The sequence below is a fragment of the Volvox carteri genome (assembly GCF_000143455.1).
Source record: "Volvox carteri f. nagariensis unplaced genomic scaffold VOLCAscaffold_20, whole genome shotgun sequence".
NCBI classification, from domain to species: Eukaryota; Viridiplantae; Chlorophyta; class Chlorophyceae; order Chlamydomonadales; family Volvocaceae; genus Volvox; species Volvox carteri.
Window position 1 is genome coordinate 1,570,829 of NW_003307563.1, and position 13,612 is coordinate 1,584,440.

The 13,612-nt window shown below is 58.8% G+C and overlaps 1 protein-coding gene across 1 annotated transcript in view; it reads right to left on the reverse strand.

The window, feature by feature from the left end:
• The window catches only part of VOLCADRAFT_40206 (uncharacterized protein), a gene marked incomplete at both ends in the record, with an annotated part of 14,167 nt that extends 2,829 nt beyond the window's left edge, over positions 1–11,338 (reverse strand). Inside the window, 11 exons of the mRNA XM_002950848.1 lie at positions 397–718; positions 918–1,340; positions 1,641–1,871; positions 2,057–2,264; positions 2,578–2,860; positions 3,344–3,610; positions 4,263–4,353; positions 4,765–5,075; positions 5,350–5,486; positions 10,691–10,756; positions 11,262–11,338. Coding sequence (XP_002950894.1) covers positions 397–718; positions 918–1,340; positions 1,641–1,871; positions 2,057–2,264; positions 2,578–2,860; positions 3,344–3,610; positions 4,263–4,353; positions 4,765–5,075; positions 5,350–5,486; positions 10,691–10,756; positions 11,262–11,338 — 2,416 coding nt within the window. The remainder of the gene's footprint in view (positions 1–396; positions 719–917; positions 1,341–1,640; positions 1,872–2,056; positions 2,265–2,577; positions 2,861–3,343; positions 3,611–4,262; positions 4,354–4,764; positions 5,076–5,349; positions 5,487–10,690; positions 10,757–11,261) is intronic.
• Positions 11,339–13,612: the final 2,274 nt, after the last annotated feature.

The window sequence follows — 13,612 nt, forward strand, 5'->3', positions numbered from 1 at the left end:
GCTGCGGCGGCTGTATCCAAGGCCATCTCAATCTGTGATAACACCATGCCGGGTTGGGGTAGGGGTAGCACCTGGAGCCACGTGAACAAAGTATAGGGTAGAGAGGGGACCAGGGCATGGCAGTAGCTATAGCTGCAGCAGTAGCAGTAGCTATAGCCCTCCCGCCCCCTCCCCCACCGGGGCACTTTCCCCGCCCCACGCATCCACGACCTACCTCTCTCCCCGATACCCCTTGGTCTCCATTCCCGCTCCTCATCCCCCTTCCCCCCCCCCTTCACCTCCTGCAGCCTCCTAGCCACCTCCTCTGCCTCCGCCGCCTCCACCTCCTCCCGGCTTGCCCCCGACCGTTCCATCTTGGCCACGAGGGGGGAGGAGGCGGCTACCGTGTGCTAAAACCCGCACGCAGTACGAGCAAAAGAAAGGTGGGGAGGGCGTGAGGGGGGTTGTTAAGGGGATGCGGATCGCGGTGACGGCTGCAATGAACTTTCATTACAGGACAGGTTGGTCGCAATTTGGGATGGTACATTAATCCCATTTTGCAGATCTTAGGCACACTACTGCTGGCATAGCTCAGTTGGATAGAGCACCCGTTTAGTAAGCGGGAGGTCTCCAGTTTGAATCTGGATGTCAGCATGTATACTTTTGCCTTTTCACAGTGGTGTCCTGGGTTAAAGTTGACCCGCCCGTACCCGCCCGTACCATCACACATCATGTACACCTGTTTCAAACGTTTACCCCCCTCATGCTAGGAACCAACCCTTCATCTCCCTCATCTCTCACCGCACAACTACTTTTTAACCCTCCCTCTTCCCCCAAGAACCAAAGCGGATTGAACTAAACTTAGAACCAAATAATTTTCGCACGGTCAAGGAACGCCAGAGCCTCGGCGTTACCCGCCAGGCTTCATGCCACCCCACCTGCATCATGTCTTCCCGTAGCAGGGAGCATGCAAAGCCGATGTTGATGGCCGTCTCCATCTTGTCGCCCGTCAACACCCAAATACGAATTCCCGCCATAGCCAGCTGCTTAATGCACTGCGGTACCCCCTCCTGGAGCTTGTCCTCGATTGCCGTACAACCCAGCAATCGCAGATTCCGCTCGATCTTCTCGCTGACCTCCGCCACCTTCTCATCGCGGTCCACCAACGATGTCTTGGCCGCCAGATATTCCGGCAACCACACGTTGCCGTACCACTCGCGGTCGACTTCAGCGTACGACAGGCACAGCGTACGGAGGCCAGCGGCCCCGAACTCCTCCATGTGGCGACCGGTGGACTCCTTCATGGCTTCGTTGGGACCGTACTTGGGGTCCAGGCGCTCATAGATGACCGTGTCAGCGCCCTGCAGAGCGGGGTGTAGGTAGGAGTAGGTGTAGGGGTGGGGGAGATGTAGAGGTGGGCGGGGGTGTAGGGGTGTAGGGGTGTAGGGGAGGGGCCCTGACATGAGGAGGGGTGAGAGAAAAGAGACGTCCTCAAACCCGTCCGTACATCATTTCCCCTCCTCCCCTCCCCCCGGGAAACAGGCCCATGCACCACTCCGCCCCGCCTACCCCCTCCTTGACCCGCGGGGCCCCTCCATCCACACAACACATACGCCTGTGCACATACATACATACATACACAGCATACACACACGCTTCACCTTGGTAAACACGAGTATCGTGTTCCTCGTCTTGTCACGTATCACCACACTCATCCGCTTCCGAGTGGATGTGAACTCCAACACGTTCAGCACCTCGTACTCCACATCTCGTTCTTGGCCGCCGTACCGACCCCGCTCCCGTACAAATACACTGGATTGTGTACGGCGAAGGAAAAAGAACCCAAACGCCTTGGCGGCCACCACCAGCGCGGCTTCGTCCGGTGATTCGGCCTGAGGGGGGGTGGAGGGGGGTGAGGGGGTGGGGAGGACGAGGAGAAGTGCCCCCCGGGGTTGAGGAGTGAGGAAAGGAAGAGCCCCGGTAGTGGGGGTTGGTGGGGCAGAAGACAAGGAAGACGAACCACAAACGGGTGAAGCTGATGCCACGGATGGACTGGTGGGGTGACGGGGGAGCCTACCTCGTATTTGATGGTGCGGGGGTCCGGCTGCCCCTCCGAAACCACCGTGTGGCAAACCGCCAGCAGGCGGAAGAACATTTCTACGCTGTCAGCGTCGGGTCCACGAGTCCAGGCATCTCCCATCAGGCGCTCGTCGTAAAAGTTGAAGTAACGCTCGCGGTACTGGGCGGCCCGTGGGTCACTGCGCTCCTCGGGAACGGTGCCCTGCCTACGAGGGGGTAAGGGGAGGGGGGAAAGGGGGGAGGGGGGAAAAGGGGGGAGGGGGGAAAAGGGGGGAGGGGGGAAAAGGGGGGAGGGGGGAAAAGGGGGGAGGGGGAAAAGGGGGGAGGGGTAAGGGGGGGTAAGGGCGTGTGGAGGATGTGGTGGTGGTGGGACGGGTTACAAAATCCGCCGGTGAGTAAACCCCCAACCCTTTCCCACGTACCCTTTCCTCCCCCCCCACCCACCCACATACACACAACTAACCCATCTCAACAACCTCAATCCATCCCATCCAACCACGCCAACCGATTCCGCCGTACCGCGCCAAGTTGGTTCTCTCAATCTCCGTAACGCCCACGCCGTACGCCACACCCGCTATGGAGCATTTGAAGAACTCCATGACGTTGCGTGTGAGTGTACCCGTCTTGTCCGTCATCACCGCCGCCACCTGCCCCAGCTCCTCGTTGAGGTTGGAGGTGCGGGCGGTGGCGGGGGTGTCGCTCTCCGAGTGGTACATGTCTCTATCACAGGACATGAGCACACCTGCCTGGAACACCTTGACCATTTCAATGGAGACGTAGAGGGAGATGGGGACCAAATAGCCTTTGGGGGTGGGGTGGGGTGGGGTCGGATGAGGTGGGGTGGGGTGTTGTCTTTCGTTTTGTGGGGGGCTTGTGAAGTGGGATGGGTGAGGGTGGGTGGGGTGGGGGTGTGGGTGGGTGAGGTGGGTGGGGGTGTGGGTGGGTGAGGTGGGTGAGGTGGGTGGGGGTGGGGGTGGGTGGGTGGGGGAGATTTTGCGCGGCCTAGCAAGGTAAACGCGCGTGGCGTCGAGTGACTAGGTGGGTTGGCGAATCTATCATTTAGAATTTAGGAGAATCTATTAATCCTTTATCAAAAAAGAACAATTTGCTCTAATTGGCATTTTTGTAAGTCTCTCCCACAACCCCCCACACCACCCTTTCCCTGGCGTCAGTCACGTCTAGCAGGCCTGTACTGCACTTATGAAAATACAATGAGCTCCATGTTCTTTGTCAGATACGTATGTTTGTACACGTTCGTACAGTTTGTACACACTCGTACACTCACTGTACAGCAGCAGCGCCACGAAGAAGTTCACGGCGCCGGTTCGTGCGGTTCGGTCCGGGTCGTCTGCGGCAGTGGTGGCCTCCGGCAGCATGTACCAGTGCCGCCGCAGGTGGGTGCTGGTCCAACGGGCGTGGAATACGGCAGATGTAAGGCACCAACCGAATAGCAGTACGAACACTACCACAATGACGCGGTCCACGGAGCACTCCAAGGAAGATCTTTTCGAGGGGGGTTCAGTGGAGTTCATAAATATCTTCGTGTCGTGGCCTGACGGGGAGGGGGACGGGGACGGGAAAATCGAACTCGGGAACTTGAGCACAAGGGAAGATGATCGAAAACCCTAAACCATTCTACAAATTATTTGAAAAACTCCTTATTTATTTAAAGACCTCTTCTTTAAAACATCTTTCTGCGGCATGAAAGGGATAATCGTATATGAGGAGGTTTTTTTTGTGGTTTCGGATTTCGCGGGACATGGGCTCGCGGTGGACGGCGCGCGGACGGGGACACAAGGAAGGTGGCAGATAGAGGTCTGGGGGACCTAGGGAGGGGCACCACCACACGGGGCCGCCTCCGCCTCCTGCTCCTCGTCATCACCTCGTCATCACCGCTTTCGTTTCGAGCATCCAGGACATTTCAGCCTTCAAGCCACTACTTCCGTACAACTTAAAACCCGCAGCGCATGCAGGGACGAGCACCCGTACGTACGGCGACGCGGGCGAGGATGACACACCAACCGCGACTACTAGCCCGTGTACGGACAGGGCCGATCAAGGCCTTAGGGACACGGCACGAAAAATACGGCAAACTAACTCAGTGCATGGGTGCAAAGAGCAAGAGGGAGAGGGGCAGGGGAGGGGCAAAACCCGGGAGGGCAAGAGGGGGGAGTAAAGAGAGGAGTGGGGCCGGACGTACATACCTGCATACACCACAACGCCGTACACACAGTCCGTATTACGGATGCTACAGCCACGCAGCAACAGCGCCGACGCCGAAAGCGGAATCACCATCTCCCTGCTGCTGCCGCCACCGTCGCTGCTACAGCGGGTGCTTCCAGCACACGCCGCAGACGCGGAGATGAACGTGCTCCCCTCCGCCTGAAGATCAGCCGCCATATCCTCCGTACTGCCATTCTTCGCGTCAACGCTGCCGCCAACGCCGCCGCCGCCGCCACCCTTCAGCACCCCGCCCAGCTGTTCCGCCGCCGCCAGCTCCAGCGAGTTTGGGGGAGCGCCAGGACCTAGCAGCGGCGGCAGCGGCGGCGGCGCCGCCGGCAACGTGTACGGCAACGGTTGCGGACTCGCGGGTGCTGTTCGAGGGCTCCGTCGGGACGATGTCCTCGAGGGCGGTGCGAGTACGGGGCGGCGGTACGGAAAGGACGACGACGCGGGCAGGGTGGCGGCGCCGTCAGACGCCCCCACCGCCGGCAGCGGCAGCGGCATGTGCAGATTCCCTGTAAAGGCATACAGCCGTGAATTTGGCGGCTCGCACTCCAACACGGTCGCCAGAAGAGCCCGCAGCTCCCCAGCCGCCGCCAGGCCTCTGGTGGGTTCCGGAGCCGCCTTGATCTTGAGGTTTGTCTCCCCGTCCAGGTTCACAGTCTCCACGTGGCAGCAGCCCTCGGGGTTGGAGCTGTCCAGCAGCACCATGTCCGCCGGCAGGGGCTCGTCGCGAGCCACCCGCAGCAGGTCGCCCACACGGACATCCCGCCAAGGCACCGTAACAAAGTCACCTACAACATGAGGTGGGCGTGCGTACGGGAAGGAGGGAAAGGAGGGGTGCCTGCCGGCCTGAGTGAAGCATTAGGACCCTTACATATCTCTGTCGTGACCCGGTGAAGGCAGCTCCTCAGCTCCTCTGGACAGACCTCCCTCTCGTCCGCCACCCACCCACCCACCTCCTGCTCACCCCGGGACCCCCCCCCGGATGATGTCGCCCCCGCCCCCCTCCGCCCCCCTCCCCATGCCCCTCCGCCCTCCTTTCTTGGCCGCCTCCCCCCACCTTACCCGTGTCCCTGCTCATGATTGAGGCCGGTCGGCTGTTCACCGCCTGGTCCTGCTGGTACCTCTTGAAGTCCTCCCTCGCCTCCTTCGCCAGTGACACCCCCACCACCAGCACCAGCGGGGTCCAGGTGGTCCAGGGGCTAGGGGGAGGGACAGGGGGAGGGGGGTGTTGATGCGAAGGGTTGCCGTGTCACCCTGTGGCCTGTTTGGGTAACTTGTCAGACTATCGTGAGTAACAGCTGAGGCCGGTCCGAGGTCGCATGTTAGCCTGAGTAACAGCTTTGGACCTGACTCGGGAGGCCCGTCAAAACGGCTATTAGGTTCTAGCGTACTGATAGCTCTCGTCCTTTGGGATAGGCTTTCCAAGCCTTTATAAGTCTCTGTTGTTTATCGGTAACAGTACCTCAGATTCACACGTTTACGCCTAGGCAAAGGGGCTTTCGGTGGTAGGTCGCGGATCTCCCGAATACGTGTAACGGCTAATGTCTCCTTAGTCGTGTCTGCTAGGTCCCTGTGAGATAGCGTCTCACCAACAGGTTATGAGCCCCGGGTAACGGTTCCCGGCGGTTAATATCTGTAGTTGCTTTTAGCTTGAGCAGGGAGGCTCGCTAGGCAACCGACATGGGAAAAGGGTGTAAGACCGTCCTCTTAGCGGACGGGTCTAACTACTCACAGTGGCTAGGAGACTTCAGTGATTTCCTTGCTACATCCAAGCTGCGGATCTATATTACCAACCCGTCGCCACCGGGACGCAATGCGCAAGACGCTCTGGAGGAAGATGCCCAGGCGCTTGGCTACCTGCGTCTATCCTGCGAACTGCCAGTCAAGCAGTTGCTCAGGAACTGTCAGACGACCCTCGCCGCCATGCAGCTCTTACAGCTGCAGTTCCGTTCTGCCTCTCAGGCCCGGCTAAGCCTGCTGGAGCCGCAGAAGCAACTGCGCATGGGCGACGACGAGACGACCGCTGACTTCATTCAGCGGGCGGAGCAGCTCCGCAGCGACATTATCTCGGCGGGCGGCCAGTGGGACGAGGCTGCTATGCGTCATGCAATTCTCCACGGTCTGCCTCCACAGTACGCTATTACAGTCGAGTTCGCGATGTATTTGCCCAACTTGACTACCCCGCAGCTCGTGTTCATGCTGCGGGAGAAGGAGAACAACCTGAAGGCTCAAGCAGTCAAGTCCGGCCTGGTTGGAGCTGTTGGCCCTGGTCGCACCGCCCGTGGAGTCCGCGGTACTGCCGGCGCCTCGGGCGCCGCGGGGGCCAACGACACCTGCCGCTACTGTGGACAGCCTGGGCACTATGTCCGTGAGTGTCCCGTTAAGCTGGCGGACGTGTCCGTAGGCCTCTACCGCAGCAATGCGTTTGAGCAGCCACGCAGTACTGGCGCCGGCAGCAGTGGCAGCGGCAACCGCCATCGTGATGGCGGCGGCGGAGGCACCAGCGGCGGCAATAACAGCGGGGGCGACAGGACGCGAGAACGCGGCCGTTTTAGACGCGGCAACGGCCGCCGCAGCGGCAGCGACACTGCTGGCGGAAGCAGTGGCGGCGGCGGCGGCGGTGTAAGCTCACGCCAGAACCGTGCCACGGTGCTGGTCGTCGGTGACAGTGGCAACAGTTCAGCAGTAGTCCTAGACTCTGGTTCACCTTACCACCTTACAGGTGACCGCTCACTGTTGCACAGTTACGTTCCTGCCGGCTCGCCCAAGCAAATTAAGTGGGGGAACAACCAGCTAGCCGACGTCATGGGAACAGGGCAGCTACTCCTACGGACACGCGATGGAGAAACCGTCTTGCTACGCAACGTGCTCCATGTCCCCAGCTCGGGACTAACGCTCATGTCTGTCGACCTTCTCGTGACACGCGGCTGCTCAGTCACGTTCGGCACGGACAAGGCGGGCCGCCGGTTCTCGCGAGTAGGTCTGCCGCACGGCGGTTCGTCTATCACCGCGTGGAGTGAGCGTGGGCATTACGTCATGGACGTGGACCTGCTGGCGCCGACCAAACGCGCCGTCAGTGCGCTCGGCGCTGCGGAAGACAGAGCCGGCGGAGGTACCAGCGCTAGCAGATTTGCCGCCGGCGCCAGCAGCAGGGACGCCGGCGGGGACCAGCCGAACGGCGCCGACAGCAGTGACACCGGCGGAGACCAGTCGAACGGCGCCAGCAACGGCCAAGGGCAGCTGGGCGCCCTTGAGTGCTCAGCCGCCGAACTCGCAGCAGCGCAGCGCCTGCACCGCCAGTTCGGCCACCTTGGTTACCGGGCGTTGGAGCAGCTTATCACCAAGCAGCTGGTACATGGACCACGGGTCACTCCCGCGGCGCTGCATCAGGCGGCAGAGGGTGTCTGCGAAGCCTGTGTCACAGCGAAGACTACAGCTACAGCTCACGTCAGCCGCGGTAACCGGCCTCAGCATGTCCTGGAGGTCGTACACTCTGACCTGTGCGGGCCCATGCCGACCACGGGCCGAGGAGGGGCTCGCTACTTGCTAACGCTGCTAGACGGTGCCTCCGGTCTGTCTGCCGTTCGCACACTGGTTAGCAAGAACCAAGTGGGCGAAGCGCTGCAGGACATGGTGACGCAGCTGGAGGCTCGCAACCCGAACGGTGCACGGGTCCGCACCCTTCATAGTGATAACGGTGGCGAGTTTGTCGCCGAGCAGCTGGCACAGTGGCTACGCCAACGCGGCACTGCGCATACCCACTCGGCGCCGTACACTCCGGAGCAGAACGGCGCAGCGGAGCGGCTCAATCGCACGCTCCTCGACCGGGTGCGGGCTATGCTGTACGATGCCGCGCTCCCGGACAGCTTTTGGTCGGAAGCTGTGCTATACGCCAACCTCCTGCGCAATGTTTCCCCCTCTCAGGGCCGGGAGGCCACGCCGTGGGCAACTTATCATGGCGTCACCCCCGACGTCAGTCACCTGCACACCTTCGGCTGCCTGGCATACGTCCGCGCCCCAACCAGCCAGCAGGTTAAGCTCGGTCCCCGCGCAGAGGCGGGAACCTACCTTGGACCGGAGCGCGGCACGGCCGCCCACCGCGTCCTCGTTGACGGTAAGGTGACTGTTAGCAGCGACGTCACCTTCGACGACGACCTCCGCGGCCTGGCGTCTCAACGGGCGGGCACCTCCTTCGGCGCTGGCCCCGCCCGTCCTGGCAGCGGCGACCCCGTCGGCGGCTCTACACAGCCCGCCACACCGCCGCCTCCAGTGGTTGCATCGCCCCCAGTGAACCCAGCACCCCCCCCCGCCCCAACACACGCAGCCAACGGCAACCTCTTCACCCGCCGCTGGCCCCGGTCTGCCCAGCCAACAACAGCAGCGGCGGCGGCGGAGATTTGGGTAGTCCACCGCTGCTTAATAAAGCGTCGGGTAGCAGCGATCACGCTGAGTTTAACGTACCTGACAGCAGTACTAACGGTGGAGGCAACAGCGCAACCTCCCTGCGGGCACTTCTGGCTGTGGCAGCGGCCAGGGGTATGACGGTCCATCAGATGGACGTCAAAAGGTGGCGGATGTCAAAGTCCGTCTACGACATCAAGCAAGCCCCACGCTGCTGGTACGAGAAACTGGCGGCGGTGTTGGGCAAGCTGGGCTATGGACCGTCTATGTCCGACCCCGCGCTATTCGTCAAGTGCGGGTCCGACGGTTCAATTTATGTGCTTGTGCACGTTGACGACATGCTGGTGGCGGCGGACAACTTGCAATTGGTCACGGCCGCCAAAGCAGCCATCACCGGTTGCTTCACAGTGTGTGATTTTGGATAAACACGCTCAGCCTCGGCAACAACCCCATCACGTCGGTGCGCTCCAAGCACATCGACGTGCACCATCACATCGTGCGCGAGAGGGTCGCGCGTGGTGAGGTGAAGCTCAGCTATTGCACCACCGACGACATGGTGGCTGACATCCTAACCAAGGCACTGGGCGAGGTCAAGTTCGTGCGCTGCCGCACAGCGCTGGGCGTCACTTAGATCGCCAGAGGAGGAGTGCTGAGGGCTTTGAGGAATTGTCTTGAGCTAGGCTTTAAGGGGGTGCTGAGGGGGCGTGAGCAGGCGCCCGAATGGGCAGGTCAATGCCCGAAGGGGCGCCGTAGGCAGTGCGTATGGTGCTGTACGGCACTGTTTTCCCCGTGTGTGTTTGTGCAGCAGCGCCAGACCGCATAGCCATCAGGCTGAAGGCTGGCAAGCTGCGTTTGTATCTGCTGAGTGTTGAGCAGTCGGCCTGGACCGTGGACTTGCCGGCCGATCTAGCTAGTCAGTACTAGCAGTTTGTAGTAAGGCCCCTAGTGCGACACGAGGGGGCGTGTTGATGCGAAGGGTTGCCGTGTCACCCTGTGGCCTGTTTGGGTAACTTGTCAGACTATCGTGAGTAACAGCTGAGGCCGGTCCGAGGTCGCATGTTAGCCTGAGTAACAGCTTTGGACCTGACTCGGGAGGCCCGTCAAAACGGCTATTAGGTTCTAGCGTACTGATAGCTCTCGTCCTTTGGGATAGGCTTTCCAAGCCTTTATAAGTCTCTGTTGTTTATCGGTAACAGTACCTCAGATTCACACGTTTACGCCTAGGCAAAGGGGCTTTCGGTGGTAGGTCGCGGATCTCCCGAATACGTGTAACGGCTAATGTCTCCTTAGTCGTGTCTGCTAGGTCCCTGTGAGATAGCGTCTCACCAACAGGGGGGACAGGGGGATAAGGGGGGGGGGAGGGGACGGGGGAGATCATGTGCGCGAAAGTGGGCATTGAACTGCCGATGGGGAATCGGGGGAGGAGGGTGGGGACGTGGGAGATAGGACGAACCACAAGCGAGTGAAGCAGGGGCCAGGGGGAAGGGACTCCGCTTCAGGGACAGGAAATGCGCAGGGGGCTACAAATGTTGCTGCTGTGGACAATGGTTTCGGAGCCCCTTCCTCATTGCCGTACTGTCTGAAATGGGTCACTGGGCTCGAATTGGATTTTGCTGGGATTGGCATCGCCAGATATACATACATTCATACATAATACGAATATGAAAAATGATAAATAGATCTTTTGGCTACTAGTTGCAACTTACTAAAGCCCTCTCCCTCTCCGTCTCCCGCGCGCACATTCGCCGCCACATTCGGTTCGGCGTCTCAAAAGGCGTTTCGAAGGGGCCCCTCCTGGAGCACGATGGCGGCCCCAGCTGCACAGCGACCCAGATCACATCTAAACGAGATTCCAGACCTACCCAAAACCAGACCGGGTCATTTAGATCCCACGTGTAATCCCAACGCCCCTCCCGCCCCCCAGCCCCCCCCCCCTCTCTCCCCAGCCCCCGGAAGGCCCCATCCCAACCGCCCAGATCCTCCCCCCCCCACACACCCTCACCGCACAGGGCTCCAGGGGGTGAGGGACAGCGCCGCCATCAGAGTGAAGAAAATGTTGGCCACTCGCCTGTGGTCACGAGTTGGGTGGGTTCGGATTTAATCCAGGGTTTTGGGATTCGGTCTTTGGTTCCACGTCGGGCGCAATGACTATCCTGGATCGTGCGTTGTGGCTAGTGAAGCACGGAATCGAGGTTTTGGATTTGGGACTGTGGAATATTGAGTTTGGATTCGTGGATTCGGATTTGGATTGGATTTGAATTGGGGGAAGTTTTCAGGAGAGTCCGACAGCCGCCAGGCGGTTATGTACGGCAATCCGTTGTGAGGGCCGGCCGGCATGCAGGAAAGTCAGGCAGTCAAATGGGTCCCCCAGATAAATGCGGGGTGGCATGCGACTCTGATGGTTGTGAGCTGGGCCCCCCGCCGGCAATGCCGTAACCCACTCCCATCGTAACCCACAGCCCCCCCGGCAACAACTCCCGTGAGGATTGCCGCATGCGGGCATTTTTAGTTTCGCGGCTCAGTCTAAGACACCTGGCGTCCCCGGGGCCCAATCCCCAGGGGGGACCGCGCACCTGTACTGCTCGAATAGCGCCTTAGGTAGGTAGGAGAGGAGGGTGTACTTTGTGGTTGACGCATAGTTGCCCTGATAGGGTAGCTTGGCGCTTCCGCAGACGGGCACAACCCGCGTCTCCTGGGCGACGGAACCGCGCCTTCTTCCGGCCAGGAAATTCCGCCATTGTTCAAACATAACACTGTCTGAGCTTGGACCGGTTCATGATATTAAGGTCTCCAATCACGCTGCATCTTGGCGCGAGGCTGAGCCAAGACTGTGGCCGCCTGATTTCTGCTCCAGTAGCTCTATGCCGGCTCCATAGTTGGAATTGCTATTACGAAAGCAAAATTGATTCTGTCCGGTAAATGAAGAGGGGCTGCAGCGTAAAAAGCACTCGAACGCTTCTCAGTGAAAACAATAAATGGATTGATTCAAGCATGCGCAGAGTTTAATGATGAGTGTGTAAATTGACGCTAAACCCTATGCTACAGAAACCCTAGCGTGAACGAAACCGGATAGAAGACCGTCCTCTTGGGTCACACGGGGAAGACGAGCGGATATTGCCAAATATATAGCGATCTTATGAATTTCTAACATCCATGAGATCATCCTAACGTTCATACTAAAGTATAACGGCTTTCGTAGCCAGGGGGGCTTTCCTTTGGCATCGGAAGTCTTACAGTCGTTTACTGAAAGCTTTCCGCATGGGACTCAGTAAGCATCCGTATTTGCGCTGCAATATAGATTTGGTTTAAAATCGTTTTGTTGCTTGGCTTCCCGGCCTTTAACGCTTACCGCTGCACCAAATGTCGGTTAACTTGGTTAAAAGGCAGCGCCTCAAGTTCTTCACGACACAGCGGGGCGCTCATCAAGCCAGCTTATGTTTTTCAATTTCTAATATATTTGTATTCAGCACTTTGTTATGGAAGCGCCTTCACTAAGGGTGGTTTTAGGGAAGTTGCGAACCCGGTTTTGGGTGATTTCCAGGCCATGAAGTACTCAATTAGCCGCGTGATTGAACCTTCAAATTGATATAAAATTTTGGTTAAGAGAATACTTGCGCTGCTCGTCTTGCTCTTGCAAGCTATAACCATCCTTCCCGACAACGGCCAACCGATGGCTATTTGATGTATAGAGAGAGCAGCAGCGTGCCGTTGACATCGGCGCGCCAAGCACGGGCATAACTCTTAATACTTTGTTACCCGCATTGACAAATGTCATCAGAGCATCCATCGGACTACCTCGCCGCTAGGGCGGATCGCGCAGCTTCTCGCTGCCTAGGCTGGTCATACCAGTGCCACCAAGGGGCGTCACATTCGCTGTTATGTACTGCATGTATAAGGATGCCCGTAGGCTGACTTGCACGCTCCGCATCGCCAACTACCTGCCATGTTTCCAATCTTACCGTACAGCTCTACATGGGGGTGTCTTTTTCCACTCCGCCGTACATGCAAGCTTCCATTTCTCTCTTTCCATACCGCACGAATCGATCATATAAAATGGATACTAAGTAAACTGGGTTACAGGGATGTTCAGAATGCTTCCCTGTTGTGTAAATAACTTTAACTTTCTAAAGGGAAGACGCCTAAGAGATGGCGCAACGACGGCACAGAGATGTATAACTTTGTCAAAAGCGCTTCCAGTGCGTGCACTGTGATGCCTTAATGCGATGCATCCGTACAACATGGTGCGCACTCTGTGTGTGCAGGAGTGGGTGAAGTAAGTAGAGAAACACGGCACTCTCTGTCGAAGGCACACCGGGCTGCCGCTCCCGCCGACGTGTGGCTGGAAATCCTGTGTGGCTGGAAATCCTGTGTGGCTGGAAATCCTGTGTGGCTGGAAATCCTGTGTGGCTGGAAATCCTGTGTGGCTGGAAATCCTCTGCATGAAAGGGGATGCATGTAAGGACACACGGTCTTTCAAATCACCATTCACAATGTTTCTGACTGTTTTTGGCACGGCGCAGGGACATTGCCACCCCGCGTGTTTGGCACAGACTCACGCTTTTCCCCTGGTCTCTGCAACTAGTAGTATCTCTCACCTTGGAACAAGTCCTATGCTGCAACAATTGAGTGCACGCCGAAAACTTCTTCAAACTGGCGGCGCACAGCATCCACCCGTCGTCATCGTCCCCTCCCAGTGCCTCTTGGAGGCACCTCGCGAGAGCCGCCACATCAGGCTGTAGACACAATAGAGAAGTACAAGAAGTACATGAATCCCAAGTGAAGGTGAATGGTTGCAAGTGCACCATGGTGCATTTGCACGGTGGGAACACGTCAAGCAAGAAATAACACACCGCATTGTTGGGACTGTGTGTCCACTGGTCCCGGACGTTTTCATCGTCCACATCCCATGTCCACAATCTCCTCC